At 55.0% G+C, this 20014-nt stretch overlaps 2 protein-coding genes across 3 annotated transcripts; one reads left to right on the top strand and one right to left on the bottom strand.

The window, feature by feature from the left end:
- The first annotated feature begins 1875 nt into the window (after nt 1-1875).
- LSM14B (LSM family member 14B) lies at nt 1876-12382 on the top strand. 2 transcript variants are annotated; one of them, XM_065921670.1, is made up of 10 exons: nt 1876-2182; nt 4124-4287; nt 5397-5532; nt 6258-6374; nt 8444-8611; nt 8836-8913; nt 9111-9272; nt 9625-9775; nt 10578-10763; nt 11246-12382. In XM_065921670.1, exons 1-9 carry the CDS (start codon nt 2056-2058, stop codon nt 10747-10749), a joined length of 1275 nt encoding a protein of 424 aa, XP_065777742.1. In that variant the 5' UTR covers nt 1876-2055; the 3' UTR covers nt 10750-10763; nt 11246-12382. The 2 variants fall into 2 exon arrangements, with proteins under 2 accessions (XP_065777742.1, XP_065777743.1); XM_065921671.1 differs by lacking the exon at nt 6258-6374.
- A 1681-nt stretch (nt 12383-14063) lies between these two features.
- On the bottom strand, nt 14064-19707 carry PSMA7 (proteasome 20S subunit alpha 7). The gene is made up of 7 exons (XM_065921669.1): nt 19496-19707; nt 17346-17472; nt 16565-16689; nt 15818-15940; nt 15283-15402; nt 14586-14648; nt 14064-14292 (listed from the first exon to the last, which is right to left on the bottom strand). Exons 1-7 carry the CDS (start codon nt 19589-19591, stop codon nt 14200-14202), a joined length of 747 nt encoding a protein of 248 aa, XP_065777741.1. The 5' UTR covers nt 19592-19707; the 3' UTR covers nt 14064-14199.
- Nucleotides 19708-20014: the final 307 nt, after the last annotated feature.

The raw sequence follows: 20014 nt of genomic DNA, 5'->3' as shown, positions 1-20014 counted from the left end.
CCTCCAGTCCCCCACCCCGCCGCGCACACATGGCTGGGGCGAGCGAGATGTGTGAGCCACAGAACCTGTGACCTGGGGCAAGTCATGTTCTGGACCTGGATAGTGGGTGGGGAGGCATCAGCTGCACAGGGGACCCCAGCCCAGATCGTCACTGAGGTGCTCAGGAGACCTGGGGGGGGGGGGCACTGATAGCACATAGGCACTGTGCTGAGGGAGAGCCCTGTGTCACGCCTATGGGCAGATGCCCCCAGGCCTGGTGACCTTTCTTACTGGAGCTGGGCTAAGCCAGGGGCCATCTCACCAGTGCACCTCCAGGAGCAGAAAAGCACAGCTAAATCTCGGCAGTTAAACTTTAGAAGACTTTTTCATCTTGTCTTCTGCTCCTTCTCTGCTCCCTTTTCTCCAACCCAGTACTGTTCTGTTGCGGGGTGCCTATGGGACTAGGGGGTTCACAAGGACAGGAGTCTGTGGTATCTGCAACCTGTGGGCCGGGCGACCCTCCCATGCTGGGGCTCTTCTGTAAAATGGGGAGTCAGAGCCAAAGTGCACGGTGTGGTAAGGGGTTCACTGCGGTGGCTCTTGCGTTTTCACTGGGCACTTACTGCAAGCAATGCCGTTTACATCTTGGTGAAGTACCCACTTAAACACCTGTACCTGAAATAAACGGTTCCCAGAGCCAGAGCACTCTCCCTGAGACGCTCTCCGCCTCATTCTGTTTCGTTTTTATAAAATGCTGGTCACCACTCATTAAGCTTTTACGTGACCCAATACTGGCCTCTGATCTGATGTCAAGAGAGACAGACCAAAAAAAATAAAAAACCAAGTGCAGACGTAACCACCCATGGAGTATAGGGCTGTGCAGGGAAGAAGGGTCTGGCGAACAGGAGGGGCGACCCGTTTCCCAGTTCACTGCGAGGCCTCCAGCCGGAGCCGGACAAGGCGGCAAGAAGGCCAGGTCAGGCGGGGCTCGGAGGCCCTGGTGGCGCGGCGGGGATTTATTTTAAGGGACGCGGAACGCCACAGCAGGAGAGGGGGAGGGACGGGATTAAAGGAGATGCGCTCAGCGTGTTATATTTAGCGGCCAACGCGCCGGAAGCGCTCGTTACCCGCAGTTACTACGGCACCCCACGCGCGAGCGGCGGCCCCCACCCTAACCTCCTGGGCAGTGACCTTGATCCCGTCTTCGTGCCCCCGGGGAAGAGACCTGCCCCCGGACCCTCCGCCTCCACCCCGCAGGCAATGACTATGGCCCGGCCTCCTACCTTCTACTCTTAAGGAAGATACCTCCCCGGCTCCCCACCTTCACCCCACGGGCGGTGACCTCGGCCCCCCCGTCACTCCCCGAGGAAAGGAGCCCCCAATCTTTGCTCCTGGGGAACGGGAGAGTTGGGGCGCACTCTGGCCTGGGCGCACTCTGGCCTTCCCGCCCAGGGCCGGAGAAAGATGTCCGGCAAGCTGCTGAAAAAGGGGAAACAGAGCTGTTAACACTGTCCACTGGCTCCCTGTTCCTGGGTGGCGAGAAGATTAGCACGCGCTGCAGGCAGAGCTTGGCGCCTCGCCCCTTCGCCACACGTGTGCCCCGCCCCTCCCGCGCACGCGCGCTCCGCCCCGGCCGATTCCCACCCCTCCCCCAGTCCTGCCCGTCGCGTCTCGTGCTACCACCCTGCGCGGGGCCCGCCGGGAGCCAGCCGAGAAGTGGGGCGGAGAGCAGGGGAAAGCCCGCCCGGGCTGGAAGCGCTGGCTGCGCAGGCGCAGATCGCGGGCCCGCCCCCAGGCCGGCGGCACGGCCATATTTAAAGGGAGGCCGGAGAGGCGAGCCAATGGGCGACAAGCGTGTTGGGGCGGGGCGTGGCGGCGCAGGCCCCGGATGTGGCTGCTGTGGCCCCTCCTCCCCCGCGCTCCCCTCAGAGCCCCCGGCCGCGCGCCGCCGCCGCTCACTCGCTGGTCCCCGCGCAGGTCCTCGCGCGGCGGTAAGGCGGCGCCGAGGCCGAGGAGAGGGCGACGAGGCGACCGCGCGGAGGCGAGCGGGCCAGGCCCGGCCGGGCGGCCGCCGCCATGAGCGGCTCCTCGGGCACTCCGTACCTGGGCAGCAAGATCAGCCTCATCTCCAAGGCGCAGATCCGCTACGAGGGCATCCTCTACACCATCGACACGGACAACTCCACCGTGGCGCTCGCCAAAGGTAGCGCCCCGCGGCCGCCCCAACCGTCCGGCCCCCGCCCCCGCCCTCGCCCTCGCCAACAGCCGGGCCCGCGCCCCCGCCCTACCCCCACCTCGCCAGCGCGCCCCCTCCCCAGTCCCGCCTCACCCCCCGGGGCGCCCCTCCCCCCCCGGCGCACCCCCGCATCCGGTCCGCGCCCCCCGGGGCGTCCCTGGCTTCCGCCCCTCTCCAGTCGCAGCCCTCCGGGGCTGGACCCGCACAATGGGCTCTCCCGGCCCCGGAGGCGGCGTAATTGTGAGCGGCCGCCCGGCTCTGCCCGGAGTTGGGGTGGGGAGGTGGGGGCGGGTCCAGCTCCCGCGGCGCCGCCCCCCGTTCTCCGTGGTGGCGTAGCCCACCTCTGCAGGTGGGGGCTCGGCGTTGCTGGGCTGTCTTCTCCCCCACCTGCCCTAGGGCCGAGGGGGCCGCGGGCGCCGAGAAAACCCGGTCCCTGGGGGGAGGGGAGGGAAAGGGAGGGGTAGGGGGAGCGTGCAGACCCGAGTCTCCCCGGGCCTCTCCAGGCCGCTGGGGGGGCGGGGGGTGAGAAAACGACTCCTGCAAGCCCTTCTGGAACCTATTAAGCAGCTGGGGCCTTGAGCCTGAACAAATACCACGTCTTAATGGATTCTCTTGCTAGGATAAGAGCATCGGCTGGCGGCTAGGTGCTCCATTTGAAAGCGCCTTCCTACTCTTAATTCAGACGTTCGGTCTGTGGGTTTATTCTTTGGTGACAGACCTCTCCCTGCGAGCGTTGGTAACCCCACTGAAGTCCTGGGAGACTTAGGGAAAGATGGCTGCATTGTCCCTCTGCTGGAGCTCAGAGTCTTTCTGAGTGTGTTGAGGCTGGAGGTGGCCCCAAAGTTCCTTTGTCTTCATCCTCCGGGAAGGTAACTAGTGTCGTTCCTCTGCCTCGTAGAAGTGCTGCGTGCAGCCAGGTCTATAGAAGCCCCGTGTGGTTGGTGAGTCTTGTTAGGCTAGGGACATTGTGCTGGGCTTCAAGGGTCAAGGCGCAGCACCCACTCTCTTGTGTTAGAGCCCCAGGCCTTTAGGTCGCAGTCAGTTCCCAGCTCTGGGAATAGCACCTCTAAAGACTAGTAGTTAGGTTTTTGGATGGACGCGTTGCTCCAGGAGGTGTTGATACAAGTACTATTAGTATTGTGTTAGTATAAGTACTAATTTGTATTAGTACTGACTAGTATTAGTATTATAAGATTATATCGTCATTTGTACTCTTGACTTTTGACAGCATTTGGCCTGAGACCCTGGTTGGAAAACCTGAGGCCCAGAGTAGTCCCTGGTCCTCACTGTGCTCAAATTAGTTAAGGCAGTCTCAAGCCCATCTGTGCCTCAGAGATCCCAGGAGGAGACACTTGCTTGGGCTCCTTGAACCCTGCCATTATGGGTTAACCCCCTAGGAAGTTCCGCCAGGAGACAGTGACACTGCTGGTGGGGGTCCATGTTCAGGGCACCCCTCTCCCATTGTTTCTCTACCAGCTCCTCCCAGGCTGCTTGTGGACAGAAGGGTGGGGATAGCACTCAACCCACGGCTTTTCTCGGTTGAAAACAAGACTCCCCAGGGCTGATGTGTTGTGAAGTTTCAACCAAAAAGCAGCTTTGGGGCTGTTTAATCTGCTAAGTCAGATGTGAACAGGGGTTCTGTAAATCAGACGATTCATTTTGCGAGAGCGCTGGTTTGTGTTTTAAAGTGAGAATATTGAGCTTCATGAATCTTTCCTTGTCCTTTGTGACCTAGAACTTTTTGGAGCTTTGACAGCTGGGTACTTGTCGGTTGATAATGGGGTCTTCTCCATTGATAATTGGGGGTGGGTAGTAGTTGAAACGTGGAAACTGGCTCCTAGGAGGGGACTGATTGAATGCACTTGGTTGAGGACAACAAGTTAACCCTTCTTTTTCTCAACCCCTAAGTGAGGTCCTTTGGTACTGAAGACCGTCCCACAGATAGGCCTGCCCCCCCTAGAGAGGAGATTTATGAGTACATCATCTTCCGGGGAAGTGATATCAAAGATATTACTGTGTGTGAACCTCCGAAAGCTCAGCACACGCTCCCCCAGGATCCTGCTATCGTTCAAGTAAGTGCCTTGCTGTGTTTCTGTCGTGGGCATTGTTTCTAAGAGGTGCTGGTTTCCAAGTGGAACTTGGTGTCATCTGGCCATGGCCAGAGTGCTCAACTCCAAGAATGACCTTTTCATGAAAAGTAGTTGAATTTTTGTCTAGGCAGTTGGTGTTCTGTGGGAGATCTTAACCTCCTCTAAAACTGTGGGGTGTACTGAAGAGGGAGGTGGGTGTGCTGGGAGGGGTGGGGGCGAGATGCTTCTAGGGGAAATTACTGATACGCACCTGGGGGGCTTGTCCTTAGTGTCTGGTTGGGTAAGCCTGGAGCCCCAGTGGCATGCTATGAGCAGCAGAGATGCTTGGAGGGACTTGGGTCAGCGGAACTCGCTCTCTACACTGTCCAGGCGTTGCATTCAGAGTTGCGGGACGTTGATGTTGCAGGTCTCATACCACATGCCTGCCTGCTGCATTAGGGCATTTGCCTTGGATTACTAGGGAGCCCAGGCTGATACTTTCTTGACTTGTAAACTTCGACAGTCACTGACTCTTCTGGGGTTCACACTGCAGGAGGCTCTGGGGCTGAGCGTGCCCCCCGGGAGGTAGGAGCTTGCACTCTGGGCTGTGGAGCCCATAAAGAAGCCCCAGGCCAGACTTCGGAAAGGTTTGGAATGAGTGTCCCTAGGAAGCTGAGAAGAAGGAAGTACCTGAGCAAGTCCTTGAGAGACAGCGGGGCCCAGGCACCAGTCTGCCTGAAGGTGGGCAGCCAGAGAGGAGACGCGTGGAGACAGTTTCCTAGTGGCACAGCTGGGCCCCTGAATGTTGGGGGAAGGGCCTAGTCGATGCCCCCCGTTCTCTGAGTTTCTGGTCACAGGCAGCGGGGGGCCATCAGAGGGGTTCATAGAGTTAGGAGAAGATCGTGTTAGACTTTCGTTTACTGGTGGAGCAGGGATGAAGTGTGGAATTGGCGGTTCTGAGGCCGTCTTGGAGGCTCGCGCGCCTCCGCGCCGCCTCAGCCTCTGCGAACACAGGCTGGCAGCCTGGCTGCCTTTGCTGGTGTGCACGGCGCTCTCCAGGCAGGGTGACGGGAGGCCTTGCGCTGCTCTCACCTGTGTGTCTCGTTGCTCAGTCTTCCCTGGGCTCGGGCTCGGCCTCCTCCTTCCAGCCACACGTGCCTTACAGCCCCTTCCGAGGGATGCCGCCCTACAGCCAGCTGGCCGCCAGCTCCCTGCTTAGCCAGCAGTATGCCGCTTCCTTGGGTTTAGGTGAGTAACCTTTGCCACCTGTGAACTGCCTGTGCTGTGACATCCAGGAGATGGGCACAGACCCTGGTGGTGGGGACACTGCATTCTTGTCACATCTAGATTGTAGTGCACACTGCATAATGTACCTTTCTCAGTGCCCCTTCAACTAGTGAGAAATTAGAAATTCCTCAAATGAGTGAGAGGCAGCAGTGTGAGTTTTAAACAGATGAATCGAATCAGAATTCCTTTAAAATAGCCTGTGTCTGGGTGGAAGCTGTGGTACGTCTGCTTCAAGGAAGAAATAACTGATATGTGTAATTACAGATGAGTTCTAACCACTTAGACATTTGTCAGCCTATAAACATAAAAGTTAAATGCAACACCCACCTATTCTATCCTTTTATCATTCTCCTGTCAGCGCTTTGCTCAAAAAATGAAATTTCCCCCACGGCTCAGTAAATTCTCTACACGCATAGACTGAGGGTTACCTGGCCATAGGTTTGCAGTGTATTCAGACCAGAGAGTTGCAGGCATTGCCCACTTGGCTCATGAGTTGTGCTTTAAGACTCCTGCCGTCTTGACTGCTGCTCCCGCAGTGCAGGAGGCCTTTTCACCTGGCTCCCGCCTCCTAGATGAGGCCCGTGTGAACAGAGTGCCCCGTGAGAGAGCCTGCTGGGTGCGAGCGGGGTCTGTCCTTACTCACCTGTGCTTTCTTGTTTGCTCTTGTCTCCTTTATCTTCTTTTAGAGAAGTTGGTAAGCCCTCCAGCCTCAGCCGCGGCTTCCAGCCCTAGTTCTTCTCCATCTCCACAACCTGTTTCAGAGCTTGACATGTCCTCAGAGCCACACCAGCTCACTTCCAAGGGTAACAGCAGTTTTGGAGAACTGCATGCCGTGTTGCGAGCTAAGAGCGAGGGGTAAACCAGTAGCCCAGAATGACAGTAGCTGTAGCAGATAACTTGCTGAGCCCATGATCAGTTCAAGTGCTTCTGTGTGGTTTTGCACGCAGTCCTGGAGTAATGACTCCCACAGTTTTAAACAACTGATTAGAAATAACCGGCAGTGCACTTTGTTTACTCATCCTGAGTCCAGGGCTTGTTTTCACCTCTACCATGATTACCTCTGCTCAGAAGGCCCTTTTCTGGGGTTTCTGGTGGGGAAGACTGCAGGGCGATCGCCTGCTGCTCTGGGATCCGTGTGGCACTTTCCTCACCACCCAGGGCATGAGTAATCGGGGGACTCAGATATCTTTGGGAAAAGAAGCTCCATTAAAATTGGGAGGCCAACCTGAGCTGTGGACCAGGTGAATAGTCGGCCTGATCCCTGGCTTGTTAATGCTGGTTTGTGCCACCTGTCTGTCGGGCGCCTGCACTTGTGGGAGTTTCTTGACCTTTCTGGGTCTTCTCCTTTCACCAGCAATCTGACACAAGAGCACTGTGTGTGCTGCCCTCACCATTGCAGAGACTCGGTTCAGGATGGTACCTGGGGCTTCCGTTAGAGCCCACGACTACTGTCAGTCTGTTAACCTGCTTGTTGTGTTGCTTTCCTGCATGGATGCCAGAGGATCTGAGCTATGGCTGCGGTGGTTTTTCCCCCACTTAAAAATTGCCCTAGATAGATAGTGGTTCTCGGGGCTCTTTATGTAGAACTGCTCTAAGGGCAAGATAGTTTGGTCTGTTTTTGTGAAAAGCAAACAAGCCCAAGGTTCTTGCCCAGTCTGGTTACAGTGTGAGTAGGACACAGCAGCTGTGTCTTGTTGCGGGAAGGCCGTGTTCAGTGACACGATTGTCAGAGAAAGTGGTCTAGGTTAATTAATGCCATCACAGAGAACACTTAGAAGTACCAGTGTGGGGACTTCCCTGGTAGTCCAGCGGTTAAAAATTCGCGCTTCCCCTGAAGGAGGCACAGGTTCGATCCCTGGCCAGGAAACTAAGATCTTGCATGGTTTGTGGTGTGGCCAAAATAAAAAAAAGTACCTGTGTGTAGGGTCTGGCTTCTGAGTCCTGATCTTTACAAGGAATTTCTCACAGTCGTTTCTGTTGTGTGTGGAACTAAGGTGGACTGTCCTGTGTTCGTGTGTGCTGGGCTGCTCCTCCGGACATAGTTACTCCATAGTTAGGATTCATTGTTCTTTGTCTCAGAAGTCTGTGCACCTCCACCTAGTCTTCAGCTGTCCATTGCAACAGTGCCCACAGGAACGTGGGAGGGGAGATGGCCTAACCTCCCTGTCTGACCTCCTCTTGTGGCTGAGCCCCTCCTGTGAGCTGGGAATTCTGCCAAGACTGGCTTCCGAGGCGCCTCTCCTGCCCTCAGGCCTAGGGATGCCTTGGGGTGGGGAAAGACTCCTGCGGTGCCTGCTCCTGGGGCAGCCTGGGAACCCTGGGCTCTTAAAACGAGCCTTCACGGGAAGAGCGCAGGCTGTCACTTCTCTGTAGTCAGCTTTCATCACTTCATCCTTTTTGATTTTATTGTACCTTAAGCAAAAATGACCATCTTCTAGCATTTTTAACTTCAAAGGCTGACCACTGCATTTTTTGGAAGATGCCAGATTGAGATGGTTCTTGTCCAGCAGGGCCCAGAGTGAAACACATTCTCAGACCGTGAATTCACCAGCATCTCATTACTGTCGAGCCCCCATGGGGTTAGAGCTTGTGTGGTTGGGGGAAGCATTTTCTAAGGCACTTGAGAGGTGTTCGTGGTGGTAGGGGTTTCCCTCCTCGGGGTGCCCTAACTAGGGGAGCCTGCTGGCTTTGTTGATGCCTAGGCTCAATGCAGGGGATGGCACGGGCCGGGCTGTGCTGTATTTAGTAGAATTTCTCAAGGCGGTTGCCTTCCTCTTCTCCCTCACTCACCAGCTGGGAGACAAGTATCGGGGTGCGGGGTGTGAGGCTTGCTCCTCTTCGCCATTTTTAAATCCTTTTCTCCTCAACTCAGGAGCCGGCTTTCCGTCTGTCTCAGTTGGCAAGAGCCCCATGGTGGAGCAGGCTGTCCAGACTGGATCTCTTGATAACTTGAACTCCAAGAAGCTGTTACCTGGCAAGGGCACCGTGGGCATGCAGCTCAATGGCCGCCCAGCCCCACCTGGCAGCAAGGCCACCCCCGGTACTTAACTGCTCTCTCCCCTGGTCTTCATTCATGTTCTCAGGCACAGTGCTTCCTGGGGGTCTCTATTTTTTAACTAGACCCCCCGGCCCCACACCTCACAAGCCCTATAGGCTTTGCAGGGCAGCCTCTTGCCACGTGTCCCCTGGGGGTGCCGCTCCCATCCCTCACCGGGCTCTGCTTCTGCAGGTGCTGGCCTTAAACTCTTCCCTTTTGCGCCTTAGATGTAGCTCAGCCGGCAGCTGTGCAAACTCAAGGGCAGGTGAACGACGAGAACAGAAGACCTCAGAGGAGGCGCTCAGGTAACAGGTGTTGCCATTCAGAGTTTTGAGGAGCTGTGCTCTGCTCATGGCTCCTGCCTGCTTCTCATGGGTGACAGTTTCGGGGGGCTGGGTTCAGCGGTGGCTTCCATGTATTCTGTCCCTCTTGCTCTGTTGTCTCACGCTGAGCAATGTTGGGTGGTTGGTTTAACAGCCAGGGCCACCCTTTCTTCTCACAGGGAACAGACGAACAAGGAACCGCTCCAGAGGGCAAAGCCGTCCAACTAACATCAAGGAAAACACAATCAAGTTTGAAGGTGACTTTGATTTTGAGAGTGCAAATGCCCAGTTCAACCGAGAAGAGCTGGACAAGGAATTTAAGAAGAAACTGAATTTTAAAGGTCTGAAAATTTGCCCTCACCCCAGGAGTCTCCATAGAGTGGGTCAAGGAAAGACAGCTGGGGGTGGGGGGCAGCTGGGAATGGTGATCAGTGGGAGAGTGTGCTGCCATGTAAGGAAGTCCCGGGAAGGAGAGGCATCTGGAGAGGGGGACAAAAGCAGGCTGCAGGGCCTGGGGCAGTGCAGGGGGGGACCGAGACCAGCCCTGAGGAGCAGAAGAGCTTCCACTCAGTGCAGAACACTCCTGGGTGTTTCCCAAAGCCTCAGTCAGGTGGAGTGGCCCAGTGGGGCCTGTCCTGACGGAAGCGGCTTGCTTTGCTCCCTGGCATCTCAGTTCTTTGCTTCTCTGTGCAGATGACAAAACTGAGAAAGGGGAAGAGAAGGACCTGGCCGTGGTGACCCAGAGTGACGAGGCCCCTGCTGAGGAGGACCACTTGGGACCCAACTGCTACTATGACAAATCCAAGTCCTTCTTTGACAACATCTCCTCTGAACTCAAGACCAGGTTGGGGGGCTGAGGGACAAGGCAAGGCCTCGGGGAGCTGCTGTGGAGATGGTGTACCTGGTGCGCTCTTGAGACTGGGGCATGCTCCCATGGAGACCAAACCCAGATCTCAGGTTCAGGGCAGATCTCTCGGGCCCCCATTCAGTTTTACCATCATGCATACAGTAGCCCCAGTGGCGCCAGCAGTCGGTGGGGGCCTGGGAGCCCTGGCGGTCACTGTGGAGTGATCTGACGCAGGTCCAGACTCCTTTGTTCAGCTGCCCTTTACCCATCAAGGGGCGGGTGGAGTGCTCCCTGCTGGTAGTGCTGATGTTCAGTTCTGCACCACCTCGCCTGCGCCTGCTTCCTGGTCTGACGTTGCTGGCTTGAGGCCCTTGCCACCTAGGCAGCTGGCAAGGGTGTCCACGGTTTTAGTACCCAACAGCTGATGCCCAGGTGCTGCCCAGGAACATGCTAGACAGTAAATGGAGTCTGAAGGATGAGCATGGTGTGGACACTTAGGTCCTTTCGTTCTCAAGTGGAGTAGTTGTGCTGGGGGTGCAGCAGAAAGGAAAGGAAGAGGCCCTTGTCTCCCCTCCCCCTGAGCACACGGGGGTCTTGTGCTGGCCTTAAGACATTGCAGGTGTGAGAGACCTGTCCACTGGGAACCCTTGCAGTGCAGAGGCTCGGGCTTCAAGGCCCTGACTGGATGGCCCCCCCGCCCCCCATGGCTCCCGTGATGAGTCACCGTCTGTCCTTCCTCCCAGGCTGTGTGAGGAGCTGCCTGCTGCAGTCAGCTTCACGTTCTTTGTTTGTGGTTCAGTTCCAGGCGGACGACGTGGGCTGAGGAGAGGAAGCTCAACACGGAGACCTTCGGGGTGTCAGGGAGGTTCCTCCGAGGCCGTAGTTTCCGCGGTGGATTTCGAGGGGGCAGGGGCAACGGTGCAACCCGCCGTAACCCGACTTCCCACAGAGCTGGGACCGGCAGGGTGTAAGGAGGCAACCAAAGGTGAGTGAGGGGGCTTCGTGATCCTTTAGCATCGTGGCCAGACTGGGCGCTGTGATCTTAATGAATCACTTGGGGGGCTCTCAGGGACAGTGGGACTCAGGCCCCAGGTTGTCAAAATGAGGGTCCAGGCACAGAAGGGTGGGATGTTTTCTTCTCTAGTGTGGTCAATCAGGAGAAATGATTACAAGCTGGGGCTCAGCTCCAGCCTGGCCCTGCAGTGCCCCCGAGTCTACGTCTTTAAACTAGGTCAAGGGGGAATCACATGTGCCTCTTGGGGGTTTGGATGGTGCATGAGCTGCAGGTGGGACCTGGAGCTGCCTTCCAACCCCCAGTGTGGACAAAAAATGACCTCAGGTTGTGTTGGCTGACTTGGGGTCGGGGGAAGGTTCAGTAGCCCATTCTTCATTGGAGGCCAAGGTGTGCTGGGCTTGGGCTGGGGAGCTGCCTGGTGAGACACTCACAGGTGTCATGTCTTCTTGAAGGCTCTTGCTGAAGCAGCACGGGTGCCAGGCCGTGTCTACGAGGATGATGGAGAACGCTGCACTTACTGGGGGAGACATGGTCACTTCGTTTACTGAGTTTGGAAAGTTCCGCGCTACTACTTAAATTTTGGACTGAACTTGGATGTGGTCAGAGTTAGAACCTCTTGTTTGGGGACGTGTACATGGGAAGCCGCTCTGAGGTGTCCTAGCCTATTTTTCGTTTTTAGTTGTGCACAGCCTGATTCTAAGGTTTTGGTGTTCTGCAGAAAGATTCTAGAGCGAAAGCGTGATCCTCATTTTGTGAACTTTCTTGGACAGTTCTGACTTTAAGGTGGAACCAAATTTCATTTGGCAAATGCAGCAGCCAAATGCATCTCTGTAACTCAACTGGCCGCGGGTGCTGTTGGCCTGGCACCCCCACTGCCACAGGTGGGGCCCGGGAGCCGGGCATGGCCAGCACGGGGGCATGTGGGGGCGGGTGGGCCTAGGGCAGGGAAAGTGCGGTGTCCCACGGATCATGTTGTATAAGCAAAGCAGATGACCCTGACATCCCAAGGGGCAATGTCAAGGTAGGGGCTGGTGGGGTCGGGGTGGGGGGCTCCTGGAGGTGAGCTGTCACTTGGAGCATGGCTTCATAGGAATCGGGGTGGGGTGAACACCCAGGACAAGCCCCTCTGTGGCGTGCCTGTCCTCACCAGCCCCTGACCCAGGCCAGTCAGTGCTGGACTCAGGCCGAACACTGTTCGGTGTCTCATCCACTTGGAAATGAGCCAGTCTTTTTTTTTTTTTTTTGTGAGGTCAATTGACCCAAGAGCATATTTCTTCTCAGTTGTAAATAGTTCCATGTTTTTGTTTTACTGGTAGGTGGAGGGGAGGGTGGGAATATAAATTCATCGCATGAGACCTTTAGTAGAAGCATGTTCCCTCTGACAGGGCATTGTGGTGAACATAAGCACCTTGGTAACTAAATCCCTTTAAGTAGGTATAAAGGTTTTAGTTCTCTATTAAGTTACTGTAAAGGCTTAGGTTTATTTTTGTAGGACTTCATGGCTAAGAATTAGAGCATAGTGGTGGGGTTGCCCTGTTGGAGTAATGTAAACTTGTAATTATAAATAAACACGCAAACCTTTAAAACTCTTCTCTCGCTCTAGAAATAGTCCTGTTGACTCTGTTGCCTAAATTACATCAGGGTTAACATGCCCGTCCCGTATGCATGCTGTGTATGTGCTGTTCAGGCCTTGAGCTGGTCAGATCTCTGGGGACACCTGGTGCTGTGAGCAAGACCTGGTCAGTCTGGATGTGGGCCGTCAGTCAGGCCCTTCTGGGGTCAGTGATCCTGCTCTCTAGACGCTTGGAACACTGGTTTAAAGAACCAACTTCAGAAGTTTTGCTACCTTAATGCAGCTTCCACACCCCCAGAACTTCATGTTGATGCTTTATAACACGTTACAAGACTGGACCTTTGGACCACAGAGAAGAGCAGAGACCTGGCCGCTTTCAGATGGAAGCGCCTCACATCACTGTTAATGAGCGTCCAGGTGGTTTCTCAAAGGCAGTCTCAGGGCAGGGCCGGGCAGCAGGTGGCCCCAGCCTTGTGCTCTGGCCAGCGTCCTCTTCTGGGCACTCCACCACTCCTAGCAGGTCCTGAGCCCTGGCAGTAGTTGCAGAATTTGAACAGATTCTTGGCAACTTTCCATTTGAGCGACTGACATCTTTGACCAATGAAAAATAAACACCTTCCACAGCTGACTTGCTGGATACAACCAGCCTAAACACTAATTCTAAACTAGGTAGGTTACTCCACACTCAAGCTCAACAGGTATTTCTCTGCTAGAGAGTCTAAATATAGTTAAGTCACAGTTTACCACCTATGACTAACCTTGCTATTAAAAATTTAAACTGACAATCATTGTGACAACGAGACACTTCAGGCTGAGTTTACAATGTATCTAGGCCTCTTGACTGTGCTGTGTGGCTTATGGGATCTCAGTTTCCCGACCAAAGAGTGAATGAACGGGGCCCTCAGCAGTGAAAGTGCTAAGTCCTGCTCCTGGACCACCAGGGAATTCCTGGTACTCTAGAAGTCTGACGGATGGATATAATCCATTGAACCGAGAACTCAGTTCAAGAAAAGCCATAGACAAGACAGAGCAGAGCCCTGGAGTACTACCAGTGCAGTCACAAGAGACCACCAGCCCAGAGACTCAAGAAAGCCCTCTGGGTTCTCCTGCAGTACTGGAAGCTAAAAGGCAATGCCATTGCTAAAGCTGGTGGCAGAGCCCATAAGAGCTATGCAGGCAAAGTGGGTGGTTGGGGTTTTCCTACCGAGGCAAAGCTGAGGACCATTACTTACCCTGCAAGTGGGCTGGAAGCTAAAAGAAGGATCATCTTCCGGGCTAAAGAGGGAGAGTGGGTAGGGACCAGAAGTCTTTAAGGATCAAAACAGGAGGAATACTGACCTGATTTACTAGAACCAGAAATTCAAGACCAGCTCCAGAGCTGCGCTGCAAAGTGAGCTCCTGGTTTAAACTGAGCACAGTCTGGCCTTGTGTCCTGACATCATATATTGATCAAGGACTCCAACAAAATGTGAAAAGAAATGGTCATCCTGTGTGGAGAAATCCCAAGTTTCTGCCTCCATGGCACCTGTTGTCTACTGCCCCGTACAGCCTTTCCACAAATCCCAAGGGAGGGATCCCACTCAGCCATCATCTTGTCTTAGAGCCTGGTAAGGAGTGGGAAGGAATGCTCCAGAGACCCAAAGTGAGCAAGTTCCCTAAAGAGCTATCCGTACACCTAAAAGATGCATTCACCTCTGAAAGGTTAAAAAATAGGCAAATTTATTGTAGGACACTTGGACAGTACAATTAAATGGAATGGAAACGCATACGTATCCTTTTGAAAATCAGCCATGATTTGAATTTTAAAATCATTACAAGCAAAATTTCATTTCATCATGATGCTTTCTTTTGTTTCTTCTTTTCATTTTCTTCTTTTTCTTTTTCAATCTCAGCAACATATTTCTCAATCTCTTCAGGATTTAAAATCTACCAAAGGAACAGTGTATGGTTAGCCACACAAGGTGCCCCCAAACCTAAGTCCCAGATGCCCCCTCTGGCTGCTTCTACAGGAGAACGAAGTCACATGTGGCTGACCCAGGGGACAAGGTGGAACCAATGTGTAGATGGTCAATGTGGGAATGTTTTCTTTTCCACTTGTATGGGGCCCCCTGGAAAGAACATTTCTTGGTGCTAGAGCAGTTCTGAATGTGCACTGCTCCCTGCCCTGACCACTGGGAACATACCCAAAGAGAAGGACAGCAAACCAACTTGGTGATTACCTTGAGGGGTTGATCTCGCCTCATGACAGCCAGCTCTATGTTTTTGCCACCTGACTGAACCACCTTTGAGGGGAGAAAAGAGTGTTAGACACCTCACCCACCTCAACTAGACTTAGTGCCCCGTGAACCTGAACCCAGAACTGCCACACAAGGGGAGGGGTGGGACACCGGGGTGTCCCAGCTGCACGCTGATGCAGTCCTTCGGGATATCTGCACTCCTCCTGTCTTGGGGCAGCTGGGTTTGGGCAGGCTTGCTGTCTGTTTCTCCTCCTGCAGCACATGTACTCAGGGCCCTGCCAACTGCTCGCAGCCTGCCCCACCACCAAGGCCTGAGCCCCAGCCTAGCCTTAAAGCTGTAATCCCCCTCTGCCTCTTTGGCTTCACTCCCAGCACCTCCAAGGTCTTGACAAAGTCAGACATCACCGCTCCCACCCATTATTCCCAGTTCTTCTAATTCTGCCTCTAGCCATAGCTTGAGCCTCAGAAAGTCTGAACTCTAGGCCAACTTAGCCACCTGGTACCCTGACTGCCCCAGATGTGTAAGGAGCTGACAAAGCACTAAAGTGGTGCCTGTGCCTCTCCTTGTTGCCTATACATTGGGCTGTTCTATCCCATGCTGTCCATTCCCCAGGCCAAGTACCACCACCACCATGGCATGGGTGTCTTCATCTTGCCCAGGTTTCAAACACAAACTTACTTCCAGAAGGGCCTTGATAACCAGCTTAATAGTCAGATCATCTGTTTCAATGGCTTCGTCAGTGTAATTCTTCTCCAGGAATTCACGCACTGACTTGGCACCCCGGCCTATAGCATTGGCCTGAAACAGGGATGTGTGTTACATGGCACAGAAGGCAACGATCCAGAGCCAGCCAGTGCCACCCTGCTCCTGCGTGCTGTGGAGAGGCAGCCGGGCTGGGGGAGGCCCTGCCCCATGGCTTCTTTTTGCAAAAGGCTATATGGAGTTGGTGCTCATGCCCACCAAGAATGGGACTCTAATGAAAAGACACACAGGCATCTTGCATACGCCACATGTCCTTACAGCTCACTGTCCTTTGCTCTCAAACATCAACACTGAACAACTTCCCAGCTTCCGCATCACAAGTGTCATGAGTACAAAATGTGTGTATGTGTACATCCCTCTAAAAGATGAGGCCAGCTCAAGGTCCCAACAGCCTCCAAAACAGCTTCTACAGGCAAAATGGCCCCAAACCCCTTTTTTGTCAGGGACTCACCTTCCAGGCATGGTATGTGCCCGAGGGGTCAGTCTGATAGAGTCGGGGGGTGCCATCAAAGTCAAAACCCACAATGAGGGCAGAGATGCCAAATGGCCGGCGCCCGTTGCTCTGCGTGTAGCGCTAGTGGAGAAAGAGACACAGTGACACCGCAGCCTCTGCACAGAGGCCACGCAGAACCCACTGCAAATAAAACACACACCATGTTCCAAACACAGATTTTAACAAAAGGATGAAAATAAATTAAGCCCATGTTCAGGTTACTTGTAATTCAAGTGAAAAATGAAACGAGCCCATGGTTTCTCAGCATTCCTCCTTCCTGTGCTACATTTTCATTCTTAGAAAACCAGAATGCATCATGGAAAGTGGCTGGGGTTCCTTGGAGTTACTTTGACAGCAGACACCATCTGGTTACACACCAGGTTCACAGGTGACTAAAATTTTACCAAGAGTGGGGGTGGCTTTTAGCCCCCTCACAACTGTTTGGTGACTGGTCATTCAGAACAAGACAAAAACTACATTATGTCCCTCTAGAAATATGAATCTGGACTACCCCACACCACTAAATAAGACCACCACAAATGCCACTGAAAAGGATAAACAGTAAAACTGCGGATGAGAAAGTCGAGGTTAGGACTGTGCCTGTGAACAAGTGCAGTTTCCTGATTTCCCCACAGTGATATCCCGTGGCAGGACGCTCCAGGACACAGCTCAACACCAGAGCCCAGCCACAGCAGGAACACCCACCTGCTTCAGACTGGCGATATAACGGGTGATGTACTCCACGGTGACCGGGTCCTCCACAGTCAGTCGGTGGCTCTGGCATTCCACCCGGGCCCTGTTGATGACTATTCTTGCATCAGCGGTAAGGCCTGCAAGGATCACAAAGACAATGCCCCCTAAGCCATGCCTCATCCGGGCAACTGTCAAGGATGGTGCAGATCACACGCATGGACAGCAGATAACCTTGGACAGGTTATAAAACTGGTCCTGATAGGCAGCACCAAGGTTACTCTGAGAGCCCCACAGTGGAACCAGCAGCCTCTGTGAAATCCTCTTAAGAAAGCTGCATGGTTAAGGAGCTATGGGTGCTAGGCTACACACACACTAGGTCTTTGACAAGTCAATCTCTATGGGAACTGGGATCTTCCTACTGAAGGAGGAAATGAGTGAAGCCACAGAAGTGCAGGAACACTGCACATCCTGAGAGCAGGGTGCTGTCCAGCTCTCCCCACTTCACAGGTACACAGTTAACTGTGCACAGCTGACCTTTCTCCTGATAGCAATATAGGAGACAGCACAGCCCCTCTTTTTGGAACTGTTTATTCATTTAGCCCCTCTGCTTCAGCCTCCTGGGGAGGATCCTACCCCTGAAACTGAGGCCAGCCCTTTTCTTAAAGGCCAAATCTTTCTTCTAAATGATTCCGGTTTACCCAATCACATGTCCCCCACAGCCCTTTCACCAGGTTAACCTCCAGAGGGCCGTTCTTCCAAGAGACAGAAGACACGGTGCTGGCCCCAGACTCACCGGCGAATGCCATGCAGACATTATCATCCAGAGCACAGATCTTCCGCACTGTCCTTTCATCCTGCAGTTTGGCCACTGACTTCTTCTCCACACCAAGAACAACAATGTCTTTTCCTCGAACACCGACCTTCAATAAATATCAATGGGGCACTTACGAAACTGACCAGAGGTTTTGCCACCAGAGACACAGCACTAAGAGCAGATGTTAATACGGTCCTGTGAACACCCTTGGGGGGCAGGGCACGCACACCCTGCAAACTGTGGGTCTCGATCCACTTTTGGTAGAGCTAGCCCAGGCATCACCATCTAGGCACCTAGCCTTGTGCCTTAAAATACTGATATGTAGTTTCAGTTACAACACAACTAAGGAATAACTGCTATATAATCCATGTGCTTGTGAACATGTGTCATTTCAACCCAGTGAATCAGAGTCTCTGTAAACCTTGAGCATGAGACCCTTAACAGTGAAGTCAGGTGTTCCAAAAGCAATGTTGCTGTGATTATGAAACTACCCAAATCCTTCCCTCTCTCTCCTGTGCACTTGTTTTTTTTTCTTTTTTGATTATACCATCAGGCTCGAGGGATCCTAGTTCCCTAACTAGGGACTGAACCTGGGCCACTGCAGTGAAAGCAGAGTCCTAACTACTGGGCTGCCAAGGAACACCCCCTCCTGCACTTTTGAAACCAATGTGTACAGCAGTGGAGAAGGGCCTGGTATGGTATCAGGTGAACAACATATCAACTGTTACTGGGAGGCCCATGGCTCTGCTTATGGCTGACACTATAGCACAAGAAAAAGATGTTTTAAATACATGGGGGAGAAAACCACACTGGCTGCCAGTTAACCCACTCAAAGCACAGCAGACACAAACGAGACAATCACTTGTAAAAAGCAACTTCTCTCAGTCTGGACAGGGTATCTCAGCCTTGGCCCTACAGGCACCTGGGCCAGCTAATTCTTCAATGTGGGGAGCCAGGTCTGAGCCCTGTTGGATATTTAGAAGTTTCCGTGTCCCGTGCAGAAAAGCACCGGGTGGGAGCGTTTCAGATTTCAAGGAGCTTTCTCATAAACTGTCTGCAAAGGCCAGACCCAGAGGCAGCAGTCAGGGCAAGCAAAGGCAGCCACCTGGCTGGCCCACGGTGGAGGGGTGTCAGTTGACATTCCTCCAGTAGTCTTCAAGCTGAGCTGAAGTAGGTCAGAAAGTGGATTTGGGGGCCTTAATTTCGAGATTCATGAAATAAAAAATACTTCAAAATTCACAGAACCGTGTGTTTTCTCTCTGCCTACTCAGGCCTCCGAAACAGTAAATGATTAGGGGAAAAAAAAAAAACCCCACAAAAACCCATCATCCAGTTAGACCGATAAACAAACTGACAGGTATCTTAAAGACAACAAGTATTCACACCTGAAGCAGCGGCCTAAATGACAGACCGCTCAGGTGCAACGGGACACGAGGCGAGGGCAAGGTCCAAGGGGGTAGGACTCAGCAATCAGACCCAGGAGGGAGCCTGCCCGCCGCGCCGGCGGCCCGGGAAGTGCAAGGCCGACGCTGACACCGGTCGCCTTTTGTTCTCGAAATCGCCCCAGACCTGGAGGGCAACTATTTTCTGGGGGCGGGAGACGAGAGGGAGGGGGGAGTCGGCTACCTGGGAGCTGTCCAGACTGATTCCGCCGCAGCCACCTACTCCCTCAAGGAGCGCCTCGGAACTAGCAAGGGCCGGGCCCTGGCCTCACCAAGCCCCACGCCCTCGCACCGACCCCGGCCCCCCAGGCCCGCGCGGGGGCCCCCGCCAAGATGGCGTCGGCGGCAGGCGCGCGCTCGGCTCCGGACACGGCGCGGGGAAGCGAAGCCCGCAGCCAGAAAAGCCCTTGTCTAGGCACCAGCAGCCCCGCTCGCCCGTACGCGGAAACAGGCGCCCGAAGAGCCTCCCAGCCTGCCCTCGCGACGGCCGCCTGCGGCGCTCCTTTCTCGCAGCGGCGCCCCAGTCCCAGCTTCCGTGTGCGCCCCAGGCCACCATGCCTCCCTGGGCCCCGAACCACCGCGCGCCCGTCAGCGTGGCCCCCGGGGAAGCGGGTCAGCGAGACGCGCCCGGGCCCCACCCAGCCGCCCAGGCCTCTGCCGCCCCCCGCGCCCCGCCTCCCCGCTCACCGCCGTCGAACCCTTCTTCACGGCCTCCTGCGCGTATTCCACTTGGAAAAGGTGGCCGTCGGGCGAGAAAACGGTGATGGCGCGGTCGTAGCTCATGCCTGCTGGACTACGCGGCCGCCCCGGGAAAAGCGCACACTCACGGCCGCGCAGCCGGCGATTCACAACGTTGCTGCGCCGGCGCCGCGCGCGCCCGCGCCCCCGGCGCCCCCGATTACGCTACCGGCGTAAGGCGGCGTCCCGGGGCGTCAGGCGGCGCCAGGCTGACGTGCGCGCGCAACGGGGCGGGGCCCGGCCGAACCACCGGCGGCCGGGCGCAGGGGGTGGCGCGGCGGCGGCGGGCCGGGCGTGGGGCGCGGAGCGGTCGCCCGGGGGCGCCGTGCGGGGCTCCGCCTCGAGCTGAGGCGGCGCACGGGATAGGGGCGCGGCGGGCTTCAGAGCGAAGCGGCAGCGGCGGGGCGGACGAGCCCACAACGCGGCTCCCCCCGCGCCCCCCGCCCCCCACCGACTGCGGAGAATGAG

The sequence above is a fragment of the Muntiacus reevesi genome, chromosome 2 (genome assembly GCF_963930625.1).
Source record: "Muntiacus reevesi chromosome 2, mMunRee1.1, whole genome shotgun sequence".
Lineage (NCBI taxonomy): Eukaryota > Metazoa > Chordata > Mammalia > Artiodactyla > Cervidae > Muntiacus > Muntiacus reevesi.
Note: the sequence above shows the minus strand (reverse complement) of the source record. Positions and strands in the feature narration are given on the sequence as shown.

Coding starts and splice junctions, on each gene's coding strand:
- LSM14B (XM_065921670.1), top strand. CDS start 2,056: ATGAGCGGCTCCTCGGGCACTCCGTACCTGGGCAGCAAGATCAGCCTC. Junction 2,183..4,123: donor CACCGTGGCGCTCGCCAAAG/GTAGCGCCCCGC, acceptor TCAACCCCTAAG/TGAGGTCCTTTGGTACTGAA. Junction 5,533..6,257: donor TGCCGCTTCCTTGGGTTTAG/GTGAGTAACCTT, acceptor ATCTTCTTTTAG/AGAAGTTGGTAAGCCCTCCA.
- PSMA7 (XM_065921669.1), bottom strand. CDS start 19,591: ATGAGCTACGACCGCGCCATCACCGTTTTCTCGCCCGACGGCCACCTT. Junction 16,690..17,345: donor TGTCTGCATGGCATTCGCCG/GTGAGTCTGGGG, acceptor TGATCCTTGCAG/GCCTTACCGCTGATGCAAGA. Junction 15,941..16,564: donor ATATCGCCAGTCTGAAGCAG/GTGGGTGTTCCT, acceptor TTTCTCCACTAG/CGCTACACGCAGAGCAACGG.